Source organism: Zootoca vivipara, chromosome 6, assembly GCF_963506605.1.
Source record: "Zootoca vivipara chromosome 6, rZooViv1.1, whole genome shotgun sequence".
NCBI classification, from domain to species: Eukaryota; Metazoa; Chordata; class Lepidosauria; order Squamata; family Lacertidae; genus Zootoca; species Zootoca vivipara.
This window is the reverse complement of record NC_083281.1, coordinates 81,351,054-81,374,859: the sequence shown is the minus strand read 5'-3', so window position 1 is coordinate 81,374,859 and position 23,806 is coordinate 81,351,054. Positions and strand designations below refer to the sequence as shown.

Here is a 23,806-nt window from a genome sequence, read left to right as displayed (position 1 = left end):
GGCACTACGGACCCCCAATCTTTTTTTTTTTAGGGGCTGGGCCCACTCAGTATTCAGAGGGACCCACACATGATGTCAGGACTTTGTGTCGGGGCCCCCTCAATTGTCCAGAGAAACTGGCGCCTCCGGGCCCAACACACAACACAGCCCAGCACCGTGTCCCCACAGTGGTCAACCAGACAGCCCTCTGGGAACCCCACAAGCAGGGCTGGAGCACAACAGGTCTCTCTCCCCACTTCTGATTCCCAAGGACTTTGCGTTCAGTCTGCAGATACACCCAAAGACTGAGGTGATGAAATGCCGCCTTGACAAGGGCCTATTTTCCCTTTCGTCGCCAGGATGCCCTCTCGTCCCGCTGTCGGCGCCCACAGCAACTGTGCCGCAGACTCACGGCTACGTTTGTGCCCCAAACACGCCCTGCTCAGGCCCACAAGTGCTGGCACCAGTGTACCCCTTGGCACGGGCAGGCCCCAAGAATCTGCCAAATGTAATTAAGAAAGGACTGACTCCCTCCATTACAGCCCCTGATGGCTATTAAGATGTCTTGAGTCTCCCTCTCTCCACGCCAATTAACATGGCACCAGGATTATCCTTCCAGAGAACTTTGCCCACCCACCCCCTTTCCAACATCCATATGCAGGGAGCAGAGATTTAACTTTTAGAGAGGCTCTTGGCAATTCATTGAGTTTAAAGAACGGCTCTGGGACTCAAACTTGCCATTCCAAGGCCGAGAGGGTTATGAAATCCTTAAAGTAAGTAAATAAACTACAAACGTAAGCCACATTCACACGTTTAAAACACTATGATATCACTTTGAACAGCCATGGCTTCCCTCAAAGGATTCTGGGAGCTGCCGTTGGTTAAGGGTGCTGAGAGTTGGAAGGAGACCCCCCTACCCCCCCAAACAGAGTTATGATTCTTCACATGGTTTAACAATCAACTCTTCTTCCTGGGGAACTCTGGGAATGGTAGCTCTGTGAGGGAGAACAGGGGTCTCCTCACAGCTCTCAGCACCCTTAACAAATGACAGCTCCCAGAATCCTTTGGGGGAAGTAGCTATGGCTTAAATTAGTCCTCCTGTTCATTAACATCAGTGGGTCTACTCTAATCAGGACTAGCCTTGGCTACAACCCAATACATGCCTCCCACCGTCCAATAATGCCTGCTAGTTAAAGAGATGTGGTCTCCTCACCATCTGGAAGTTCTGGAGTTCCATCAAGGTCTTCTTGTCCACAATGATCTGGCCCTTGAGTTTGCAGTGAAAAGCCTCCTCCACTCGCCGGTAGGGAGTGGCCTCCTCCAGGGAGAGCAGCAAGGGGGGCGCCTCACTCAGAGGGGTTGGCAAAGCAGGAGGGGCCCGCCGCTCGGTGGCTTCTGTAAGAAAAAGGAATCAAATAGGAGGCCGTCTTGTAGTCCCTGAGAATCCGGCTTCTCTGTCCAACTGGAAGAGTGAGTTTGGCTGAGTGAACACCATCCGTTCACAGCACTTTGCCTTGCCCTCCAAAGAATTCTGGGAACTGTAGTTTGCCCCTTCCCCACAGAACTACAATTCCCAGCCCCCTGCACAAACTAAAGTTTCCAAGAGAGGGGGGGAGTCATGTGCTTTAAGCATACCATGTTGTACAGCCTTAGGCCATAGCAGCACCATACATTTAAAGTGCTCTTGTGCTGAACTCCTGTTTGCAAATGTCCCATTGGGGTATCTGGTTGGCCACTGTGAGATCATTTCACTGGTCTATCTAGAGCAGGGTTTCCCAAACTTGGGTCTCCAGCTGTTTTGGGACTACAGCTCCCATCATCCCTGACCACTGGTCCTGCTAGCTAGGGATGGTGGGAGTTGTAGTCCCAAAACAGCTGGCGTTTGAGAAGCTGTGATCCAGATGGACCCATTGGCCTGATCCCGGCATGGAGGCTCTTCTGATGTTCTGAACATGCTTCAGGTGAGGCTTAAATGTGTGGTGCTAACAGAGCCGTAGTGGGAAAAAATGAGGGCTTGAGAAAAAGAACAAGAGAGGAAGATGCTGCCGCCTGAGCTTGGAAGGAGGCCGGCCTCTCTTGAACCCGCGTACCTTTTAACATCTTCTTGAACTCCTGCAGCAAGACTTCCTGGGTGACTTCTGCCCCTGGAGCCCCCGGGGGGCCTGGAGGGCCAGGGGGTCCTGGAGGCCCAACAAGCCCCCGCTGAAAGAAAGAAGAGTGTTTGGGGAGAGAGAGGGGATTCAGAAACCTCATTAGTGATAAATATGCTAGCCTGGTTCATTCGATTTGACTCCTTCATTTCATATATTCTATATCCCACCTTTCTCGCAAGTTGGGTTTCAAGGCAAAACTCGCAACATTTACAAAATACAGAATAATGCAAACGGGGGGGGGGGGGTGCGGTTGGGGAGAGAAAGAATACAGCCCCAACAATGAAAATACAATTTGCCGGATGCTGGGTCAGGTCTTCCAGGAGTGGGGAACTTCCTGCTCTCCAGATGTTGCTGAACTACAACTCCCATCAGCCCTAGCAAGGGCGGTCGATGGTCAGGGATGACAGCAGTTGTAGTTCAGCAGGATCCGAAGGGCCAAAGGTTCGCCCCGACTGACTGAGCCCAATATCAAATCATTGGCATTCACTCTTCAGGATCTTTGGTAGACCTGGAGGACAAGGCTCTCAACGCCTACTAGCCATGATGGCTATGCTCTGTCTCCACGGTCAGAGTAATGTTCATGTGCTCAGGTTCTGCTTGCTGGTTTCCCACAGGCACCTGGCTGGCCACTGTGAGAGCAGGATGCTGGACTACATGGGCCCTGATCCAGCAGGCTCTTCTCCTGTTCCTAGGATAAAGACCCTAACTGTAGACACCGGGGATTGAAGCGGAGAACAATCTGAAAACAAACCACACGAGGCTCTGCTAGAGGAGGACAAGGCTGCCAGCGGCTGCTAGCTAGGGGGGGCTCTGTTCTGCCTCCACTATCGGAGGCAGTAAACCTTTGCATACCAGTTTCTGGGAACTGCAAGAGAGGAGAGTTTGCTGTTGCGCTCAGGTCCTGCTCACAGGCTTCCCAGAGGCAAAAGGGTGAGCACTGTGAGAACAGGATGCTGGAGTCAGCAAACCTGAGGCCTGATCATGGGTGGCAGAGGAGCACCTGCCCCCCCCCAATCCAGTAAATAAATAAATACAAACTTAACTGAAAGTAGAAATAATCAGAATATCTGAAATCGAAATGACAGGTTTTTCTGAGCACATGGGGTCAAAAGAATTTTTTTTATTAAAAACAACCTGTTGTTTCATTCCAAATCAGCTAGTCAGAGCCAGGAAGAAAATGGCGACAGGTGGGTGTCCTTCCCCCGCCCCCCGCCCCGGCAAACAGCATAAATCCTGGCTACACCCATGGGCCGGATATAAGCTGCAGGATTCCTCTTCTGTTCTTTGCAGCCCTGCAGCTCAAGATCTTTTAACTGGCGAGGCAGAAGACGGAACTGGGGGCCGGTGACTCACAAAACAAATGTGAGTGGCAAAATCTCCCCTGCCCCCCACTCCAAACACACACACACACCAAGGTTGCAATCCTATACACTATACACTAGAACCAGTGCTGGATTTACGTATAAGCTGAACAAGCTACAGCTTAGGGCCCCACTCTCTTGGGCCCCCCAAAAAACATTTAAAGGGGGGGACTGGATGTTCATTTCCAAAATGTAAGATAAGAAACAAATAAAATAAAACCTACATACAGCAACAGTGTTTTGTGTTGCGTAGGCTCCTATGATGTAAGCAATGGGCTCCTCAATCGTTTTAAGTTAGAGCTTAATAATTATTTCACTGTTAATATACTTTTTCTTAATTGTATTTCACTGTTAAGATACTTCTTATTTGTATTTCAGCTCAACAATTACTTTGGTAAAATACGTATTTTGTTATGTGCAAATGGCTTTAGGTACCTATTAGGTCCATAAATTACTGTATAGCATATATTCAACACACAAAAACAGCGACAATTTGTTGTTGACAAAGGACAGCTCAGCTGGGCATATAAAGGGCCCCGTTACCTTCAGTAGCTTAGGGCCTCATCAAACCTAAATCCGGCCCCGCATTTAACCAGGGAGGAGTACACCTCATTGGACTACTTCTGAATAGACATGCATAAAACTGCAATCTTCCCACCGCCCCCCCCCAAAATGCTTCTCTACTTCTGCAAACCTTGGCGTTTCCCCAAACTGACCCCACCCTCTCATGGATGGATGGTGCCATTTTGACTGCACAGATTAACGACACTCCCACCCTGAAACTTCAGAACCAGAGGGAAGGGTTTATTATCATGATGGTTGTAATGGACAGCTAAAAGGGCTTCCGAGAATAACCTACTAATTTCTTATCTCTGCCTTTGCATTTCTTTTTGGAGTTGCTGCCATCATCAGGACGATGTACAAATGAAATCCACGTCCGACGCGGGTCAGTGATGCGAGGGTCTGGGGACTCTAGCATCTAAGGAAAGAAGAAGAAGGATTGAGGGCACTGTGAGTCTTTTATCCACAGCCAATTATATATGTGTGTGTGTGTTTGCGTGTGAATGTGCTGGAGGTAATGTAAGTTGAGTGGTTCATGTGCATAATAACCGGCCATAGTGCACAATCATCAGGCCTCACGGAAAACGTGCACATAATCTGTCCCTGACGGGTAAACTGTGCACATTTCCTCGGCAGTATACACATAATTTCCCACAGGGTCTCGGGAAATGTGCACATTCCCCAAGACCTGTTGAAGATTGTGCATATTGGCTGGAGAATGTACAAAAATGCATTCGAGATACGCTCATTCCCCAAGACCTGTTGGAGGTTTTATATATATATATATATATATATATATATATATATATATATATATATATGGAATTCTGCAGAATTCATGGACAGGTTATGTGCACATTCTCCGCAAAGTCTTGTGAATGTTCACAATGGCCTGTTGTTCTGCACATTAACTGTTCAATTGACATTACCCCATATATAGATGTATAGATATATAATCCAACAGTGTTGCTCAGCTTTCAGTAATGGTTCCTTCAGTAGAACAGAAAAGAAAGCCATTTTTTATTGATACCTGGAACACCCAGCCCCCACCCCCTAAATTCGGCATTGAGGGTTGATTTTTGGACTGAAAATACTTCAGTTTCCCTATGAGGATTTCCAAGGTTGAAAATCAAATTTTGCAGTTCAGAAATTCAGGTCTCAGAATGGTTGTTTTGCATTTTCCATAAACCTAAATTAAGAGCCACATCTATGCTTGAGGAGGAAAAAATATTTTTTAAAATTGGGGGTGGGGAGAAATGCCGAGGCTGAGACAAAACAAAAGCAGAAGCCTTAGCCATGGGAGATATATTATTTTTTTAAAAAACCTCACAATTTTAAGAAACAGCAAGCTATGCCTGCACACTTCAATATTAAGACCCATTTTACAGATGGGGAACACCGAGGCTCAACGTTACATACAACTTGCTCCTAGATTAGGCAAGTACTTGTGCATAGAACTGAAGCCCTTTGTTGTAGCTTATATTGTTAAATAATGGGGAGTCAGAAATCATACCACTGAGCTCCAGTAGATCTACTTTCTGTCCACCCCTGCTATTAACACCAAGGCGCTATTGCCCAGACTTATTTTCCACTTTAACTAAAATTAGAAGCAGATTTTATTTTTGCCCTTAGAAGGTTTTCACGGAGAAGCATTTCCTCCTGCTCCGGCTTTCAAATGCTTTACTTGTGGTTTAAAGCATTAAAAAAAAACCCCCATTTCACAGCTAGAGGGCACTGAGGCCAGGCATTCTGATTGGAAGATAGCAACAAGACCAGAGCACCTAAGCCCTGCAAGGAAGCAATGGGCACCTAACAACGAAGGCAGGTAATTCTGTTGGTTCCCTTATGAGTGCGTAATCATAAAGAGAACTTTCTGGTCACCTAGTCCAATCATTTGATGTAACTTCTGCAGTGCAGGTTGCAACTACAGCATTCATGACAGGTGCCTTATATACCAACTTGGGGTATTTTTCCATGAAGTGTGAAAGCCTATTCTAGGCTGCATCAGCAGAAGTATAGTGTCCAGATCAAGGGAAGTACTGTACAGTAATAGTCTTGCTCTATCCTGCCTTGGTCAGGCCACACCTGGAGTACTGTGTCCAGCTTTGGTCACCACAGTTTAAGAAGGATCTTGACAACCTGGAATGTGTTCAGAGGAGGGTGACCAAGATGATAAAAGGTATGGAAACCAAGCCTCATGAGGAATGGTTGAAGGTATGCTTAGCTTGGAAAAGAGGAGACTGAGAGGGAATTTGATAGCCACCTTCAAATATCTAAAGGGCTGTCACATGGAAGATGGAGCAAGCTTGCCCCCCGTCCCCCCGTAGCTCCAGATGGTAGGACCCAAACCAATGGAATCACGTTACAAGAAAGGCAATTCCAACTAAGCATTAGGAAGAGTTTTCTGATGGCAGGAGCTATTTGACAGTGGAATGGATCCCTCAGAAAGTGGGGGGCTCTCCTTCGTTGGAGTTTTTGGCTATATGTCCCTTCCAGCTCTACAGCTCTATGACCCTGTCACTTTCAGTCCCCCCCCCCATTCACTCCTCCACACTTCTGCACCAAGTTAGATTTTCTTTTTTTAAATCCTCATAAAAACTCAGCAGCTTTTTAGTCCAGATTTCTCCCAATATACACATTTGAGTATGCAGTTTTGCCTAACCTTTGGTTACAAAGCGAGTTCCCCTAAGACAATGTGTGTTGTATATTTTCCCTCATCTAAGCCATTTTACCCCAGCATGTGCACTCTTTTGTACGGTACATGCTATTTGGCATTGCTATGTTTGGAGAAGTGCGGGTTTCACAGGGCAGCTGTGTTTCATGTTGTGTATTGTTTCAGAAACCGTGAATTAGGCAGATTTGACCCCCCCCCCCAATCGCCACTCCAGGCTCTTTTCCTTGCTATCTGATCCCTTTTAACTGGAGATGCCAGGCATTGAACATGGAACCTTCTGGGTGCCAAGGGTGCTCCCTCCCAATTGATGCTCCCAATTTTTGTTCTCTGAGAAGGGCCCCGACTTGTGGGGGTGGGGGGCAGGTCTTTTCCATGCAAAGGGGGCCCAGGTGCCACCCCTGGTATTCACAGGTATGGTTGGAAAAGACTCCAGCAATAAGCCCATGGAATCAATATAGATCATGAATCTTCAACCAATGGATCAGGACCTACACGTGGGCTCCAGGGTCTACACCAGGTGGGTGACGCCAAGTTGGATTCCAGTTAAGGCTGACAAGACCAAAGGAGTCCTATGTGTGGTGTCTGGGCTAGGATCCGTTCTTCTGATGAGGCACTCGCTCTATCAATCTCCACGAGTGCTGCAATATGGCAGGAAAAAACATGAGCCATTCCTTTAATAAGATACATATTTTTGGCCAATCACATGCCCCACCTTCCTATATTGACGCTTCTAGTGTGGGAGATCTCTATGGAGCAGGGGCGCCCTGTTCACTTTCTACTCTACTTCGGCAGCTTACTGGACTTCTCCCAGCATGCAAAAAAACAAACAAACCTGTTTTCAATACCTTCTTCTCAGCTTTTAGGCAATTATGAAGCTTAAAAACCATTGGGTTTTCATTTGGTGGCGATGCTAAGGCATACTGCACTGTGAATTGTCATTTTAGGCTTAATTGTGCACATTATCAGGCATTATCTACTGTGCGTTTTGGAAAAACGGGTTGTCCGTTTGTCCTCTATTGGTTCAGCCGCCTCTCGAGATAGCGTCGCCAAGCTTGGCACGAGGATTCCTGAGATGGGGGAGGGGAGAGTGGTCTTCATCAACATCTGGGTGCCAAGTGCCATTTCTGAATCGAGACGGTGGACTTTGGTGCGACTTTGCCCAGTTTTCGGCGCGACCAAAAGCTCACAGATAACACTACCTATTTAAATAAATCGCAATATTCATTGGTTTCTCTACAAATTCCTGGGCATTCCCCGCTAGTAAAGTATAAATCAAAAGTGGAAATGTGAAAATGGGTCCCATGCTTATTATAGGTCATGTGTCAGAGGTGGGCCTTGGGTCTGGGCCAGCTGAAGACCAGCTGGTGTAGATGTCATTAAGCTGGGAGGATCAATTACGTGACTTACATAGGAACATAAAAGGAGCCCTGCTGGATCAGGCCCAACGCCCACCTACTCCAGCATCCTGTTCTCACAGTGGCCAATCAGATGCCTCTGGGAAACCTTCAGGCAGAACCCGAGGAGAAAAGAACTCTGCCCTCCTGAGGCTTCCAGCAACTGGTTTTCAGAAGCATTCCTGCCTCCAATTGTGGAAGAAGAGCAAAGCTGTCATGGGGTAAGTCAGCTTCCTCTGTTCCTAGTAAGAAAAGGTCCGTAGCTTGGTGGCAGAGCATCTGCCCACTGCCACCGATCGCCTGTCAAAAATGGAATCTGGGAGTGACAGCCTCCCCAGCCAAATCACATGCCAAAGTTCCATCATCAACAGGGAGAAGAAGAAGAAGACAAGCCCGGGAGTCACGAGCCCCTCCAATGAATGAACTGTCAGCTCAGGAGCTTTAATGAATCACCTCTTGGAATCTGGGGCTTGTTAATGAAAGCAAGGGGTGGTGGGGTGGTGGAAAGAATGTATCAAAATTAGAAAAGAAGAATGCATATTGGCACACGTCGGGATTTATCTAAGGGAGGGGGCTTGGATGGAGGGGGGGTGGATCCCTCTCAGATTAGGGTGTTGGCAAAAAGAAAAAAGAAACTCAGGAAAAAAAGAACTCAGGAAATCAGAGACACCCAAACCAGAATTACCGGATGGTTGGGAAAACTTAGAGAGTTCCTCCGAGGGTCCCCTCCACTCAGCAAAGGGCTCAGTTCAGTATCAGCTTACTATTTAGAAGCTGAATCAGAAAATCCCTTTCTAAGAGTTTTCTCTCAGCTGCCTGTCCCTTGTCTTCTTCATTTATTGTTATGTTACATACAGTGTTAGTCCCACGCAGAGTAGGTCCATTGAAATAAATGGAATGGGCATGAGTAACTTATGTACATTAGTTTAGACTGGTTTACTCTGTATAAGACTCAGTTGGATACCACCTATTATTATCATCATCATCATCATCATCATCTTCCTATATACATAAAAAGGTAAGGTTGTTGTCATGCTGCAGTTTGCATGGTCTCCTAATGGCCAAGAGAAGAGCAGGCAGGAAGGTAGCTCTGGCTGCCAGCTTCCTGCTTCTTGGCCTCAGTGTTGCCCTTGTAGAACTCAGCAAGGAGGAGGAGGAGGGAACCCTACCAATCCCAGCAGGCACCAGCCGTCACTGGTTGAAAGTGTCAGGTCCCCCCCCCCCCGCCCTTTTTTTTACAGCTACATAACATATGTCCTAGCAACCCCTGGGGCCAGATCAGGCCCAAGGGCTACCAATTGGAGCGCCCTGGCTCACTCAGCACCGCCCCCCTCCTCTCTTGCCCCAGGTGGGGGCTTGCGGAATAGCAGCTGTCTGGCTTGCGAGCCAAAGGAAGGGGCTGCCTGAGTCATTTCCAGCAGAGCCTTCACACATTCCATGGTAATTGAGTAATTAGTGCCAATGTTAGATCTGTCAAGCACGCCCTCGGGTCAAGCAGACATCCCAAGTACGGGATCAGGAATCAAGTGTTTTACGGGATCCCAAATTGCTGCCGGTGAAACAAATGTCTTGGGAGGGGGTGCTCGCAGGAGGAATACCTCTTGAGCAACTTCTCCTAACTTGAATGTACCCACAAAAAATTCAAGAAGTAAATTCTAAATTTCTAAAAATCCTACAGGTAGAACCTCCAGGGGAAATGTTGCCATGTTAGGCTTCCCGACGGCCAGCTCTGCGTTGGTTCCCTGGTGGACACACCTTTCTGTTTCTGCCCTAGTTTTCCATTTTAACCCCCCTGATAGTCAACATGCTGTGCCCACTTGAACATGCTCAATCCAATACTGGACTGATTTTTTTTAAGGGGGGGAGCCTCCCTCCCCCAAGCTCCCCCCACCCTTCTTCCGCAAATCCTTGGGTTTCTCTGAGCCTCACGTGAACTTTCAGGTTTCAAGTTCGCTATTTGCTCTCCCACCAAAGGCCTAGCCTCAAAATCAGGGGTTTTTCAGCCTGAATGCCACATTTCCTTCTGGGTGACCTGCCCAGGGCCACATGCCAAGGGTGGGTGGGGCCCCGAGGCAAATGTGGGCAGGGCCAAGAATGCAAATTTTACCTTCATTCAGTAGGCTAGTTTTCACAGACACACTGGCACAGCCCTCTCTGTCCTCCATCCAGGCAAGCAAAGAGGCATGATCGGAGCTCAAGGACATGTTCCAGTCAGGCAAAAACACTCAAGGAGGATGCAAAGCAGGGCTGGTGAGGAGTGTCGTCCAGGGAGAGATCCAGGAGCCAGATAAGAACCCCAGAGGGCTACATCTGACCCCCAGATCTGAGGTTCCCCACCGTCACTCTAAGGCAGAACATTTTTTCAGCCTAAACCATAGGAGCCAATTCGTAGGGGCCGAGGGAGCCACCACCCCCCAAAGTTGATGGGCACTGCCATTCAAATGGTGTGCGTGCAGTGCATCATGTGATTGATTGTGCAGTGTGGGGGCTTACCTCCCCCCCCCAATATTTTATTCAAGTTGGCACCCCTGGCCGGAACTCACGGGAACTCAGTTCTGGCACCTCTCAGGTGGGCGCTATTGCCATGATAAGAGAACAAGGTTCATGATGAGTTCTGACACCTCGTTTTCTAGACAAATATCAAACCATGTTTCAGGCTCTGCTTTTCTACTGGAGGACTTTGGGGTTGTGTTCATCGAACAGCAATATACTCCTCCCCACCTTCCATGATAGACTACCTTTGAATCGGGAGGTGTTTGACAGCAGGTTGCAGTATGGCTGCGAAGTCCAACTCTCTCTCATCAGGACATAAAGAGGAGCCCTGCATCTGGATCGCATTTTATCTATCCTAAACCATTCCATATTCAGCTTCACTGGATGTCCACGAGTTCTGGCATTAGGAGAGAGGGAGGAAGAAAGCTTCCCCAGTTCACTTTCTCCACATTGTGCATGCATAATATTCCACTCCTCCATCATCTGGTCCAACCCTCTGCAATGCAAAATGTCCCAACCTCCCCTCATATTGACTTGCTCCAGCCCCTGCAATGCACAAGACAGCTTCCTATGCAGTTTGTGAGGACCTAGCTGCAAGTTTGTACAAAGAGCACCACCAAAATAACAGTAATAATAATATATCTTTTCCCAATGAGCTTTTGGGCTGTGCTCTGCGATCACACGAGCGTGGGAAAGGCTGCAAACAGAGCCTCGTGCCAGGGCTCTCTTCTGCAGCCGCCTCGCACCGGCCGCAAAGAGAAGCCACGCAGGCCTGGCCACCGCCGCTGGCTTCCTTGAGTTACAAATCCCTCTTGGAGAGAGGCAGGCCGGGCGCTCCCTGCTTTCCCCACCACCAGCCGGCGTGACTGACAGTTAAAATGAATGTTCTGTCCTTGTGGTATTATTATTTAATTACTATGGCATGCATGAGCAATCCCGGGAATGAGCATGTAAGCCGCGCTCTGTTCGTCTTGGCAAAGGCAGGCTCCGGCAGCTGAAGGGAGATGCCTGCAGCCCAGCCGGGGTGGCTGAGCCACCACGGCGAACAAGAAGCCAAAGCAGGGGGGGGGTGGACCCACGGCCACAGCGGAGGCTGGTCCAGGAGACTGAACAGATTGCCGCGCACAGAGGGGCTGCCTTGGAAGCGTGCTCAGAAACTTCAGAAGGGCCAATGAGCTGCAGCCAGACGGTTGACCGGGGTTGGTCATAGGAAGCCCACGACTACCTGGTTATAACTGGCTACTGGTCTGTTTCCAGGCACAATTTAAAGTGCTGGTTATAAAGTCCTACACAGCTTAGGCCAGGCTTCCTCAACCTTGGGCCTCCAGATGTTTTGAGACTACAATTCCCATCATCCCTGATCGCTGGTCCTTCTAGCTAGGGATCATGGGAGTTGTAAGCCAAAAACATCTGGAGGGCCGAGGCTGAGGAAGCCTGGCTTAGGCCCAGGCTATTTGAAAGGTATTCCCAGATGCAAACCTGCCCAAGCTCTGAGATCCTTGGGAGAGAGCCTTCTCTTGGTCCTGCCACCCTCGCAGGTATGATGGGGATGCAGGAGAGGGCCTTCTTAGTGGTGGCTCCCAGACTTTGGAACTCCCTAGAGAAGTTAGACTGGCTCCCTCCTTGTTGTCCTTCCACTAGTGAAGGTGAAGACTGTTGTATTCCAGCAGGCCTTGGGGAGCTAACAACTTTAAAGGAAAGGGCTTTTAAGAGTGCTGCGCTGTTTTTGCCATCTGCATTTTAATAGATTGGTTTTTATATTGTTTTAATTCTATCATGGTTTAATTACTTCTTAGCTATTGGATTTTAGTTTTGTGTATGTTATCAGTGTTGCCTTAATTTTGTAAGCCGCCTTGAGTCCCAGTTTGGGAGGAAAGTCATCATCGTCATCCTCATCCTCATCATTGGACACTGCTCCCCCCCCTACCTTGATCTCTATGCAGACCTCTCTCTTTGATGTTTAGACTGATACGTCTTAGGTTGCATCCTGTTCATAATGTGCAAATTATAATGCACTGACAATGTGATTCCCTGCCATGGGATAATAGCAATGGCTAAAGACAAATGGAGGATAGATCTGTTGCAGGCTATTGGCCATGATAATTAAAAGTGGAGTCTGCAACACAGTCTTGCAGCGTGGAATGCTCCCGTTAAGGGTTCCAAGCAACTAGGCAATTAGTCATGGCCTCTGGGCATGCTCAGTCCTCACTGGGTTGTTTTGGGGTCTGTTCCCCCACTTAATTTACATAAACTTTCACGAACCTCTAATCTGTTGATGCCTCTGTCCTGTGTGCGAATTCTGAAGGGCTTGGGCTCTATAAGAATGCTGACACTTGGGGAATGATTGTGCTGTTTGTAGATAGGATTCAAGCCTCCAGGCCCATTGGCAGTTAACATCTAACAGATCTCATCTAATAGGGCTCCTCTGAAGCTTAGCACACAAACATACCCTTCCACACATTTGTCGAACAGACTTTTCAAAAATATATATAATTCCGACCATCTAGCACATGAACTACCACAAGGCGATGAGCTGATGGCCCACTCTCTCTTCCAGCTCTTTCCAATCCATACAAGAACCTTCTGAAATCCATCCATTTTTACTCCCATTCTACAGGCCAGGAAAAGTGAGGCTGAGAGAGGCCGAGTGCAGAGAATCGCAAAGTTGGGTGTGCAAGTTGGACGACTTCTGTTGCATCACCAGAGAAAAAGGGAACGCAGCAACGAAAAGGAACACAGATTTGTGTCCGCAGCACACACTCTTTTATATACATAGGTGCACAATTTAGAAATCGCTGCTATAGTTTTAAACAGAAAATGCACCCGTCGTGGGGGAGGCTGTGAGCAGATGAAGGGTGTGTCTGCTCAATTTGGCCATTCAGGATCTGGGGATGAAGGGCAGCCTGCCTGCCCTGCTTGGCTCTCCCTTATTAGTATCCTTTATCTTTGAACTAGACTTCTGCCAGGCAACCCTTCAAATAGAGGAGCCTCCTCTGTAAAGTAGGCTACATGGCCACCATCATGGCTGGTCATCTCTAATCCAGGTGTAGGAAATGCTTGACCCTTCTGATGTTGCTGGACTGCAACTCCCATCATCCCTGGCTGAGGCTGAAGGGAGCTAGAGTCTTATAACATGGTTAAACTACAACTTCTCACCGTTCCAGACGGTTGGCCAATGGTTGAGTCCAGCAACATCTGGAGGGCCACAGGATCACCACCTGACCAGCAGCAGTTCCCCAGGAACAGGAGCTCTACCATTGAGATATTGGCCCTTCCCTTGGGACACGGGACCATAGGGATCTGCTTTAGGCAGAGTCAGACCATTGTTCCATCTTGAGGAGTGGTGTCTACTGAAGTCAAGAGTCTTCCGTCCACCTAGTTCAGTATTGTGTAAACTGACTGGCAGCAGCACCCCTGGGTATTAGGCGGCGGATGCTCCCAGCCCGACTTGGAGATGTCGGGGTTTGAACGGGGACCTTCTGCACGCAAAGCATGTGCTCAGCTATTAAGCTAAGGCCCTACAATGTTGGAAAGATCTCCTGGACCACTGAATATAATGGATCTAGGTCATTTGGGCACTTTCTCAGGCCAATATGTTCTGGGATCACACACAAACAAACTCCCACTCACGTCATAGAATCAAAAAATCATAGAATTGTAGAGTTGGAAGGGACCCCGAGGGTCATCTGGTGGAACCCCCGGCAATGCAGGAATTGCAGCTGAAGAATCCCCTCTTCCGGTGGCCATCCAACCTCTGCTTAAAAACCTCAAATGAAGGTGAGGCCACCACTTTCTGATCAAATAATCACTCGACAGCAGCATTATCACTGGATGACTATGTGCGAGTTTAAAGGTCCACCACTGGTCAGATCCCACAGAGACAAGGCAATGGAATGCTTCCCTGCCTATGTCAGGCACCAGGGAACCCATGGCTCTGCAGATGTGGTGGGACTCCAACTCCCATCATCCTTTGGGCCAGTGGCCAGGTTGGCTGAGGCTGAGGAGAACTGGAGTACAAAAATATGATTAAACTACTACTCCACTGGCCATGCTGGCTTGGGCTGATGGAGACCAACAAGATCTTGAGAGTTCTAGGGTCCCCACCCATAGATCTCAGCCAAAACCCAGCACTCGATACAAGGCTGGCCACCTTTCCAAAAGAGATTGTGCCTGGGCCTGTGGAGCAGCCAGCCAGCACATCTCCCCCACCCACGACCACAGAGCCTCTTCCTTGACAAACAAGCTCCCTTCCAGGAAACCCAACAGCTCAGACAAAAACCAGAAAAACGAACCGGCGGATTCAGACTAAATAAAGCGCCGCGTTGGCCGTGCCATCAAGCAACAGTCTTTCCCAACTAATTGGCGCACACTCCTAATTGCCCAGATATAGAAGAAGCAATTGTCTCTGAGCTCTTGTCTGGAGGGTAAATCTCTCTCCTTCTCCCCACCCACAAGAGGGTAATTAGCTCCTATTAGCTAATTAACCACAATGGAGTAAATTGCCGGCTGCTAAGCCCCTGCACAGACATCCACAGATTACGGGAATGACACTTCTCAGTGTGTGCCTATGAGAGCGTGTGTGTGCGTATTTCTTAAGGCTGAAGAGGAACAAAGCGTCTATAAGGGGTATTAAGTGTTGCAGCTTGGCGGTCACGCCCCTCGGCGCCACAGATTACCCATTGCGCCGCCCGCCGCCTGCAGGTAAGGCAAGTCCCAGATGGTTCCCGGGGCCGCAGCCCTCATTGCTGAGTGGCAGGTGCCTCTGCGTGGCCGGCTCCAGGGTGCTGTGAAGTAAGCCTGCGGCTTCCGTTGCAATAGTGGCAACAGAAGGTGCAGAGGGTCCTCCTCCTGCAGCAATGTTGCCCAGCAGTTAGAGAACCTATTTTCGGTGCCTTATACAGAGTCAGGGCATTGGTCCATCTCACTCAATTGTCACCTCAGTTGTCTACACAGACTGGCAGCAGCTCCCCAGGGTTTCAGGCAGCCCTACCTGGAGATGCCAGTGGGGTTTGAACCCGAGACCTCTGCATGCAAAGCAGATGCCCTGCCACTGAGGTGCAGCCCTTCTCTTAAGATATAGGAACAGAGGGAGCTGCTTTATTTTGCATGAGGCCATTGGTCCATCCAGCTCAATGGTGCCTTCACTGACTGGCAGCAAATCCCCAGGGTTTCAGGCAGGGGGTCTCTCCCAGCCCTACCTGAAGATGCCAGTGGGGATTGAACCTGCAGGTGCTCGAGCCACTGAGTTAAGCAGACAGTCCCAGGTTCAATCCTTGGCCTCTCCAGTAACAAGTGAAGGGAGGCAGACCCTTCCCTGGTCGATACCCTGGAGTAGGGCTGGGCGATATAAGGTTTTCAAAATCGCGATATATCACCAGCTAAACATTGCGATGCATCAATATATATCACAGGCATCCCCAAACTGCGGCCCTCCAGATGTTTTGGCCTACAACTCCCATGATCCCTAGCTAACAGGACCAGTGGTCAGGGATGATGGGAATTGTAGTCCAAAACATCTGGAGGGCCGAAGTTTGGGCATGCCTGATATATCATGATGTCTGAAATAAGGATGGAGCTATGCAGAGACATCGGCTGGCTTCAGTTTTCCCTGTGTTGCAATTTCTGCATCGTACACACACACACACCATGATTTGCGATATATTGCCAGGTGAAAAATTATGATCATGATAGGGACTTCAAACCGGTTTTCAGTGATGTAGCGCTGTATCGCCCAGCCCTACTCTAGAGAGTCTGTCGGAGCTGATGGTGGCAGGCTACATAGACCAAGACCGGGTGTGGGGAGAATTTGGCCCTCCAGATGTTGCTAAACTGACAGCCGCAGCCAGCATGGTAGGGCGGATAGGAGTTGTAGTGGAAGCTGGTTCCTTGGTGCAGATGGGGCACTGCCCCACCAACTTCGGTCTGCCCTCGGCCTGCCGCCACCTGCCTGCCTTTTCACGGCCATCCAGCGCACGAGGCGGCTTTGGCTGCCAGCTTCCTCCTCCTCCTTGGTAGAATTCAGGAGGATGGGGATGAATCTAGAATGACCTGACTCTGCCTGCCATTGGCTCTGGCGCCACCTACTGCTGGGCTCCCTGGCTTCTGCCCCATCAGCCCCAGAGGGCACCAACCATCACTGACCCAAGCAGGGAATACTGACCGAAACAGGGCAAATATTCCAAGGTGATATAAAGCAGCAGAAAACGGGAAGCATGACAGGGTCAGGGTGTCAGATGTGGACCAGGTTCAAATCCTTCTCCAACCACGAGGCTCACTGGGTGACCTGAGGCATGCCTCTCTCCCTCTCAGCCTAGCCTACCTCACAGGGTTGTTGTGAGGCTGAAACGGTGCAGAAGCAAACCTTGTGTAGGAGTAGAAGGCGGAGGGGGGGGGGACACGACAGATTGCAAGAGAGCCTTACAAACCCAACATCCCTGTTTTGCAACAGATGCTTTTGGGAAACTCACAAGCAGAAGGCATGATAGAAACAAGAGCCTCCTCTTGCCTAAGAGGCTAAGCATGATCACACAAGCTTAATGAAGAAGAGCGGTGCTGGATCAGGCCAGTGGCCCACCTAGCCCAGCATCCTGTTCTCACAGTGGCCAACCAGATGCCCCAATGGGAAGCATGCAAGCAGGACCTGAGTGCAAGAGCAACTCTCCCCTCTTGTGATTCCCACCAACTACAATTCAGAGGTGTACTGCTTCTGGCAGAGGAGGTAAGTAGACCATAGCCTTCATGGCTAGTAGCCATTGATAGCCTTATCATCCAGGAATTTGCCTAATCCTCTTTTTAAAGCCATCCAAGTTGGTGGCAATCACTGCCTCCTGTGGGAGTGAGTTCCGCAGTTTAACTATGTGTTGCGGTAATCACCTGAACCTACCTAGTTGCCTGTCCTGAACCTACCGCCAGCCTGCTTCTCCGAGGGGAGAGAGTTTCTCATTTCTCTGGTCTTCACACACTTGCTTTTCTAAACCTCCATCAGATCCTCTCTCCCCGCCAATCCTTAACCACACTTTGCTGCATCTCTACACTTAAAAGAGAGAAAAGGCCACAAAGGCAGCCTAGCCACTCGGATCCCTGGAGCATGCATCTTGAAAACAAGGTGTGTTGGATGAGAATCATACAAGCTTTGGAGCTAACCAAACTGTGCTTGGAGTTAGACCTAAGGAAGGCTAACATCAGGTGCAAGTGAGAGTGCTTTCTGCTCCTTCAGAATTAGAAGATGGGTATGAGCACAGTTTTGTAGGATTGGGCCAAGTTGCCTGAACCATTAGGATTAAGGGGATAATTTTAGTTCGGTTTGCATTTTCTCATAGAGTTAGAAGGGACCCTGAGTATCATCTAGTCCAACCCCCTGCAAAGCAGGAATTTACAGCCCTTACGGGGGATTGAACCTACAACCTTGGCACTGCCGGCACCATGCTCTAACCAAGTGAGCTATATGAAGACACTTTCAGTTTGCATTTTCTGAAACAACCCACAAACAAAAAAAACCACAGCCATCCTTTGGAAACCGGGCTTTTCCAAATTCTGCAATGTGGTTCTTCAGCCAAGGAGTGTGTCTGAAAATGCAGGTGTCAGAGGGAGGGAATGTGCATGAAAAACGCAAAAGTTAGTAGAAAGTAGGGTTTGTTTAAAAATGTATTTTATCACAGAAAACTGCTTGCAAAAATGTGTAAATTACATGCAAATAAAAGAAGAGCGCACTAGGGAGAAACGTACTCTAAGATGCAGACCATTTCCTTAAAAAGTAATAATACCAAACGGATGTGGAAATGTGAAGAACTGAACTAAAGATTGGAAAAATTAGAAACAAAAACGGGCAAAATCAAAACCGACAAGCTCACCCATCCCTATAAATTGGATTATCTCTGGGAAGCCCAGGAGCCGGGCATGACGGGAAGACCATCTCCTGACATACAAAAATCACCTCGGAAAATGAGGCTGTGCTCTTAGCTCCCACAGGGGTGGCTCCAAAGCTAGATCTACTCAAAATAGAAGCTAACCCAGATCCATTCATTCATTTCAATGGGCCTCTTCCGAGTAGAACTTAGCTGGACACAGATCATAGCTGTTAGGCACTCATATCTCTGACCTCAACACTGACAGGGGAACCTGTTGCCCTCTGGTTGTTGTTGATAGACTACAGTTCCCATCATCCCTGACCTTCAGCCATTTTGGTTGGGGATGATGGGCATTGGAGTCACAGCAACAGCCGGCAGCCTTATTTTAAAGCCATGCAATTCAATGAGCAGCCATTGCTGCCTCCTGCGGCAATTCCTTCCATCAGTTCAGACAGCATCCTCACTGAGCCCACAGAGCAGACCCTTGGATTGGGATGGAGGGGAGTTTTATTTGTGTTGCGTTTTAAAGCAAACTGGCCTCTGACCTAATTCACAAACTGATCAGAACAGTTAACAAAATGGGTTGCGTGCTTCTTCCAATTCCGATTTTTATTTTTTTTTAAAAAAAAGGTATTTTGTGGTGGGAAAACGCCTACAAAGCAGTGTTATCCTTAAGTAGCAAAGGCAGACAAAATGCATAATTTCTCAGAAAGTGGACATCTCCCCCCCCAAAAAAAAGTGAGATTTTTTCATGCATTTAAAGAACAACCTTCAGCAAACAGAGCTATTGTCAGTCTTGAGTGGCATGGAAATGAAATGATTCCTCCTTAACCCTGCCTGTGTGTAGGTTCTGTGCCTTGGCCGCCTAACTTTACGTCATCCTCAGTTTTCCCCATCTGTGAAATGGGAATCCAACTGTGCTGTCACGTGAATGAAAAAGATATTTTTTAAAAGAGATTCCACCCCGCCCCCCTCCATCTGACTCTTGAAGATTGACTGAAAAGAGGAGCTGAGAACAGGCATATATATTTGCATAGCTACCTTGGAGTGTGTGTTGAGTTCTTCGCTGTTGGAAAGAGTCCCGTTGAAAGGCTCTGTGTACTGATTAGGCTCCTTCGGCTTCTTTCTCTCTTTCTTGGCCACCGCTACTCGGATGTGGGAAAACTCTTGGCACACCAAAGCTGCCAAAACTAACCAAGTCCAACATTTCATCTTGGCTTTGCCGGACATCTTTCAAATGGAAAGACGAGAGAGGGGGGGGAGGGAGAGAGAGAGAGAGAGAGGGAGACGACCCCCTCCAGAGAGGGAAATCAAAATGCCTGGGAGTCTTTGGAGAGAAATGTGGTTCGCTTCCTTTCGCCTCTTAAAAAAATCGAAATGTGCAATGCAGTTTAGTCCTTGCCTGGCCAACTGAGTCCGTTCACGGGCAGAGAATGATCACGGTGAGCAAATTTGATGCTCCTTTGGAACAGATGGTTGATCAGGTTTTGCCCAGCCAAAACAACTCACGGTTTGAAGTTACTCCTTGATAACAGCAGCTTGGGAAGATACAAACCCAGAATCTGACTGACTGGTGGAGTTCAGCGGACACCTGCCCAGTATTTCACATTTAAGTCTCCTTCCTCACCCAAACGTCTTCAGACCTCTAGATTCAAATCAGCAGCAGGTGAAGGGACGAAATAGCAAAACAAAACCACGCACACAAGGAATTGAAAACAGATTGAGGGTGGGGGCGGTGAGCACCCTCACAATTCTTTTTATCTTTGCCGCTTGCTGGGAAAGTTCACCTCCTGACACGGAAAACATCCACTCAGCCTTCGCTCTCTGTCCACCTTGAACTCAGCAAGGAAAAAAAGTCTGATCCTTACCAGTGGGAAACATCGTGTTTACAGATGCTGGAGCTGGAGCTCTCAAAGGCATCAAAAGTGCTCAAAGTCAACTATCTCACTTTTTCTGGGCGCAGAAATTTGCAGATAAACGATTTGGCAATCACCTCCGTAGGGAAGAAAACAAACTTTTCAGCCTGGATCCCGTTAACTCCAAAAACTGGGGTCCAAATCTTCGTTCTCTCTCTAATTGGGCCTCTCTCTCTCTCTCTGCTCTCGACCGCTTTCCAAATGCCCGTCTGCTCTCCGTTCCTTTCCCGCCAGTGGCAGACCGGCAAAAGCCTCCTTGGTTGTCGCTCGGCAAATAAATACTAGTTTTGTGGGAGAGTTTCCCATCAACTTGAAGGAGGGAGGGAAGTGAGACCCAGCCAGAGAGGGAGGGATCACATTCTAATGAGCTGTCAGGGCTGGTCTTTTCAGACTCCTATTAAGGGGAGACTGGTGGATAAGTGGAATCTTTCCCTGTGCCAAAGAACATTTAAATCAGAAATGTCTCTCTGTGCATTCCCTCCCACCTAGCCCCTTCCAAAAATTCTCTTCCCCATTATCTCAGACTGGGATCGCCGCTTCTCAGCAGAGAACACTGTACAAGTGGAGCACTGTTAGCTTTCATAGAATTGGGAAGAGATGGAAGGGACCACGAGGGTCATCTAGTCCAACCCCCTGCAATGCAGGAATCTTCCGCCCAACATGGGACTTGAACCCACGACCCTGAGATTGAGAGCCTCGCGCTCTGCCAACGGAGCTATCCCAGGTCTAGCACCTTGCTGGACTTAACAAAGTGAGGGGTGCGGGTTCACTGAGGTCAAGGGCAGATCTTGGCGTGCTGGCGATCCAGCTCTGAACTGGGAGCACAGGAGAAGGGATGATCAATGAGATTTCATGCAGTGGAACCAGAAGGGCAGGACTTTAGGAAAGGCGCTCAGGCACCCAAATGCAACAGGGCTGGCTTACTGCCTCTACCATCAACAGGCTTGTCCTCTATGAAGCTGGCTACCTGCCTTTTAGGAATGTAGAGAGCTGGCTTCTCCTGACTTAGGCCACTGGTCCTACTAGCCCTGTATTGTCTACACTGGCTGGCTGCAGCCCCCTGGGATTTCAGGCAGGGGACATTCGTAGCACTGCCTGGAGATGGCAGGGATTGAACCTGGGACCATCTGGGAGGCTCTGCTACTGAGCTACAATCCCTTCCCTTAAGATATAGGAAGCTGCCTTCTACTGAGCCAGCTCAATGTTGCTGGCACAACATGTCCAGAGATTCAGATAGGGGACTCTTCTCAGCCCTACCTGGAGATTATTATTAGTATTATGTGTTGAAGTTCTATACTGCCCTTCATCCAAAGATCAGGGGGTGGTTTGCTATATAAAAACACAAACATAACTATATAAAAACACAAAAACGCATGCCGCAATAACAAACAAAAACAATACCCCCACAGTATTAGGCTAGAACAACATCGGCTTGAGTGGACACAACTTTAAATGGGAAAGGCAATGCTGTGTTTCCCCAGGTCAGATTGCTTCTCCAGACAGTGAACGGTTTAATCTATTCTATTCTACCTATTGTAATCAGTGATGGCTGGTGCCTATTGGGACTGGTAGGGTAGAAAGCAGGGAGCTCAACAGTAGGTGGCGCCAAAGCCAATGGCAGGCAGAGCCAAATCACCCTCCTCCCTGCTGAGTTCCATCAAGCGGCAACAGAGAAGATTGCCTCCCCTTGTCTTCTCTCCTCCAGGCTCATCAAACGTTCAGTCAACGTTTCTTTATTTCCTCTACCCCCAGATCGCCTCTGTGGCCCTCCGGCAGCCCATTCCAATCCATCTGCAACCTTCCTTAAAGAGTGGTGCCTCAAACGAGGAGGTTTGGTCAGCACAGAATAAAGGTGGGACTAATCACAGTTGGAAACTCATGACTCTATTCATGGAGCCTAAAATCGCATTCGCCCCTTTTGCAGCTGCGTCACGCTGCCAACTCATGGTCAGATTAGCAATCTGGGAAGCTGCCATTTCGAGTCAGGTCTTCACTGGCTGGCAATGACTCTCCACGGATTCAGACGCGGACCTCTCTCAGCCCTACCTGGAGATGCCAGGAAATCAACCTTCGGCATGCAAAGCAGGTGCTCTACTACTCAGCTATGCCCCCCACCCTGCACACCTTGTGAATGACTGCAATCCCGACAGCCTTTTTGTATTGGTCGCTGCCAAGCCAGGCAGCGCCCCTCTCCTGTACTCCTGCATTTGGTTGTCACTTTGCCTAAATGCTGAACTTCACACTTGCTTGCTGAATTTAATTTTGGTTTGTTTCCATCTGTACATTTTTCTCCAATTTTTCCTTTTGAATCTTGGGAGGGGGGGAGTATCTGCATTGCAGAGGGTTGGACTAGATGGCCCTTGGGGTACCTTCCAACTCTTCAGCTGATTGACATCCAACGCTCTTTTAAAATGTGTTGGGGAGAGGGTATTATCGAGTTGTTTTTGTTCTTGTTTTTATTATGTATTCTGTTATTTTTTTAAATTGTGATTTTATGTTGCGAACTGCCCTGAGACCTGCAGGTAAAGGATGGTATACAAATTTAATATATTATTATTATTAACAACAATAAATACAGCTCCATGATCCTATCTACATTTATATGAGCCTGGGCTAAGTTAGTTTATATTTTGGTATGAGCTTTCGTGTGCATGCACACTTCTTCAGATACACACTGCATGCACACGAAAGCTCATACCAAAATATAAACTTAGTTGGTCTTTAAGGTGCTACTGAAGGAAATTTTTTTTTATTTTGCTTCGACTCAGACCAACACGGCTACCTACCTGTAACTGGGCTAAGTTAGGACCTCCTTCACAAGCGGATATTTCTTAATTTCATTTTTTTAACAAACTTGGGGTTCTTTGGCAGACAGATCTGGGATGGTGGCCGGGGGGGGGGGGGGCGGAGTTCCCTGAAGCAATAAGGTTTGCAACACATTGTAATAAACATTTTTAAAGTATTTTTTTTAAAAAAAAATACTGACACCCCCCCGTAATTTATCCCAATTGCAGCTGCCGGGTCAGCTTGGCAGGGGGTTTGTTTACCTTTTGGTGCCGAATACTTAAAAGGTTCGACTCTAGACATGCTTAAGGAAAAGTTGCATGCAGAGTCTGGGATGTTTGAGGGGTGCGGAGATGTTAGGTGTGTTCTAGGAGGAGGAAAGAGCCGTCGCGAGAACGCCAATCCTTGCCACGGTCTGCGGAACCGTCTGGGCTGTTTAGCTGCAATATGACAGATCGTCCTATTAACGTGTCATCAAGTACACTTACAAACTCGCGGGGCCGTCTACAACTAACCTGAACAGGAGCATAAGTACCAGGAGACGCCAAGGAAAGTTAAATATTATTAGCAGAGAATGGCTTGCTACATAGTTCTCAGGAATGCAAGATAGCTATTTATGCAAGGGGAAGGGCAGGAGAAAGATG

At 48.3% G+C, this 23,806-nt stretch overlaps 1 protein-coding gene across 2 annotated transcripts in view; it reads right to left on the bottom strand.

The window, feature by feature from the left end:
- The window catches only part of C1QTNF12 (C1q and TNF related 12), a 37,680-nt gene extending 16,992 nt beyond the window's left edge, over positions 1–20,688 (bottom strand). The window contains exons 1-4 of one of the 2 annotated variants that reach the window (XM_035120700.2): positions 19,504–20,688; positions 4,353–4,472; positions 2,070–2,181; positions 1,193–1,374 (exon numbers count right to left, since the gene is read on the bottom strand). In XM_035120700.2, the coding sequence (XP_034976591.1) occupies positions 1,193–1,374; positions 2,070–2,181; positions 4,353–4,472; positions 19,504–19,692 (603 nt within the window). In that variant the 5' untranslated portion in view covers positions 19,693–20,688. The remainder of the gene's footprint in view (positions 1–1,192; positions 1,375–2,069; positions 2,182–4,352; positions 4,473–19,503) is intronic. The other variant, XM_060276202.1, reaches the window with a different exon arrangement.
- Positions 20,689–23,806: the final 3,118 nt, after the last annotated feature.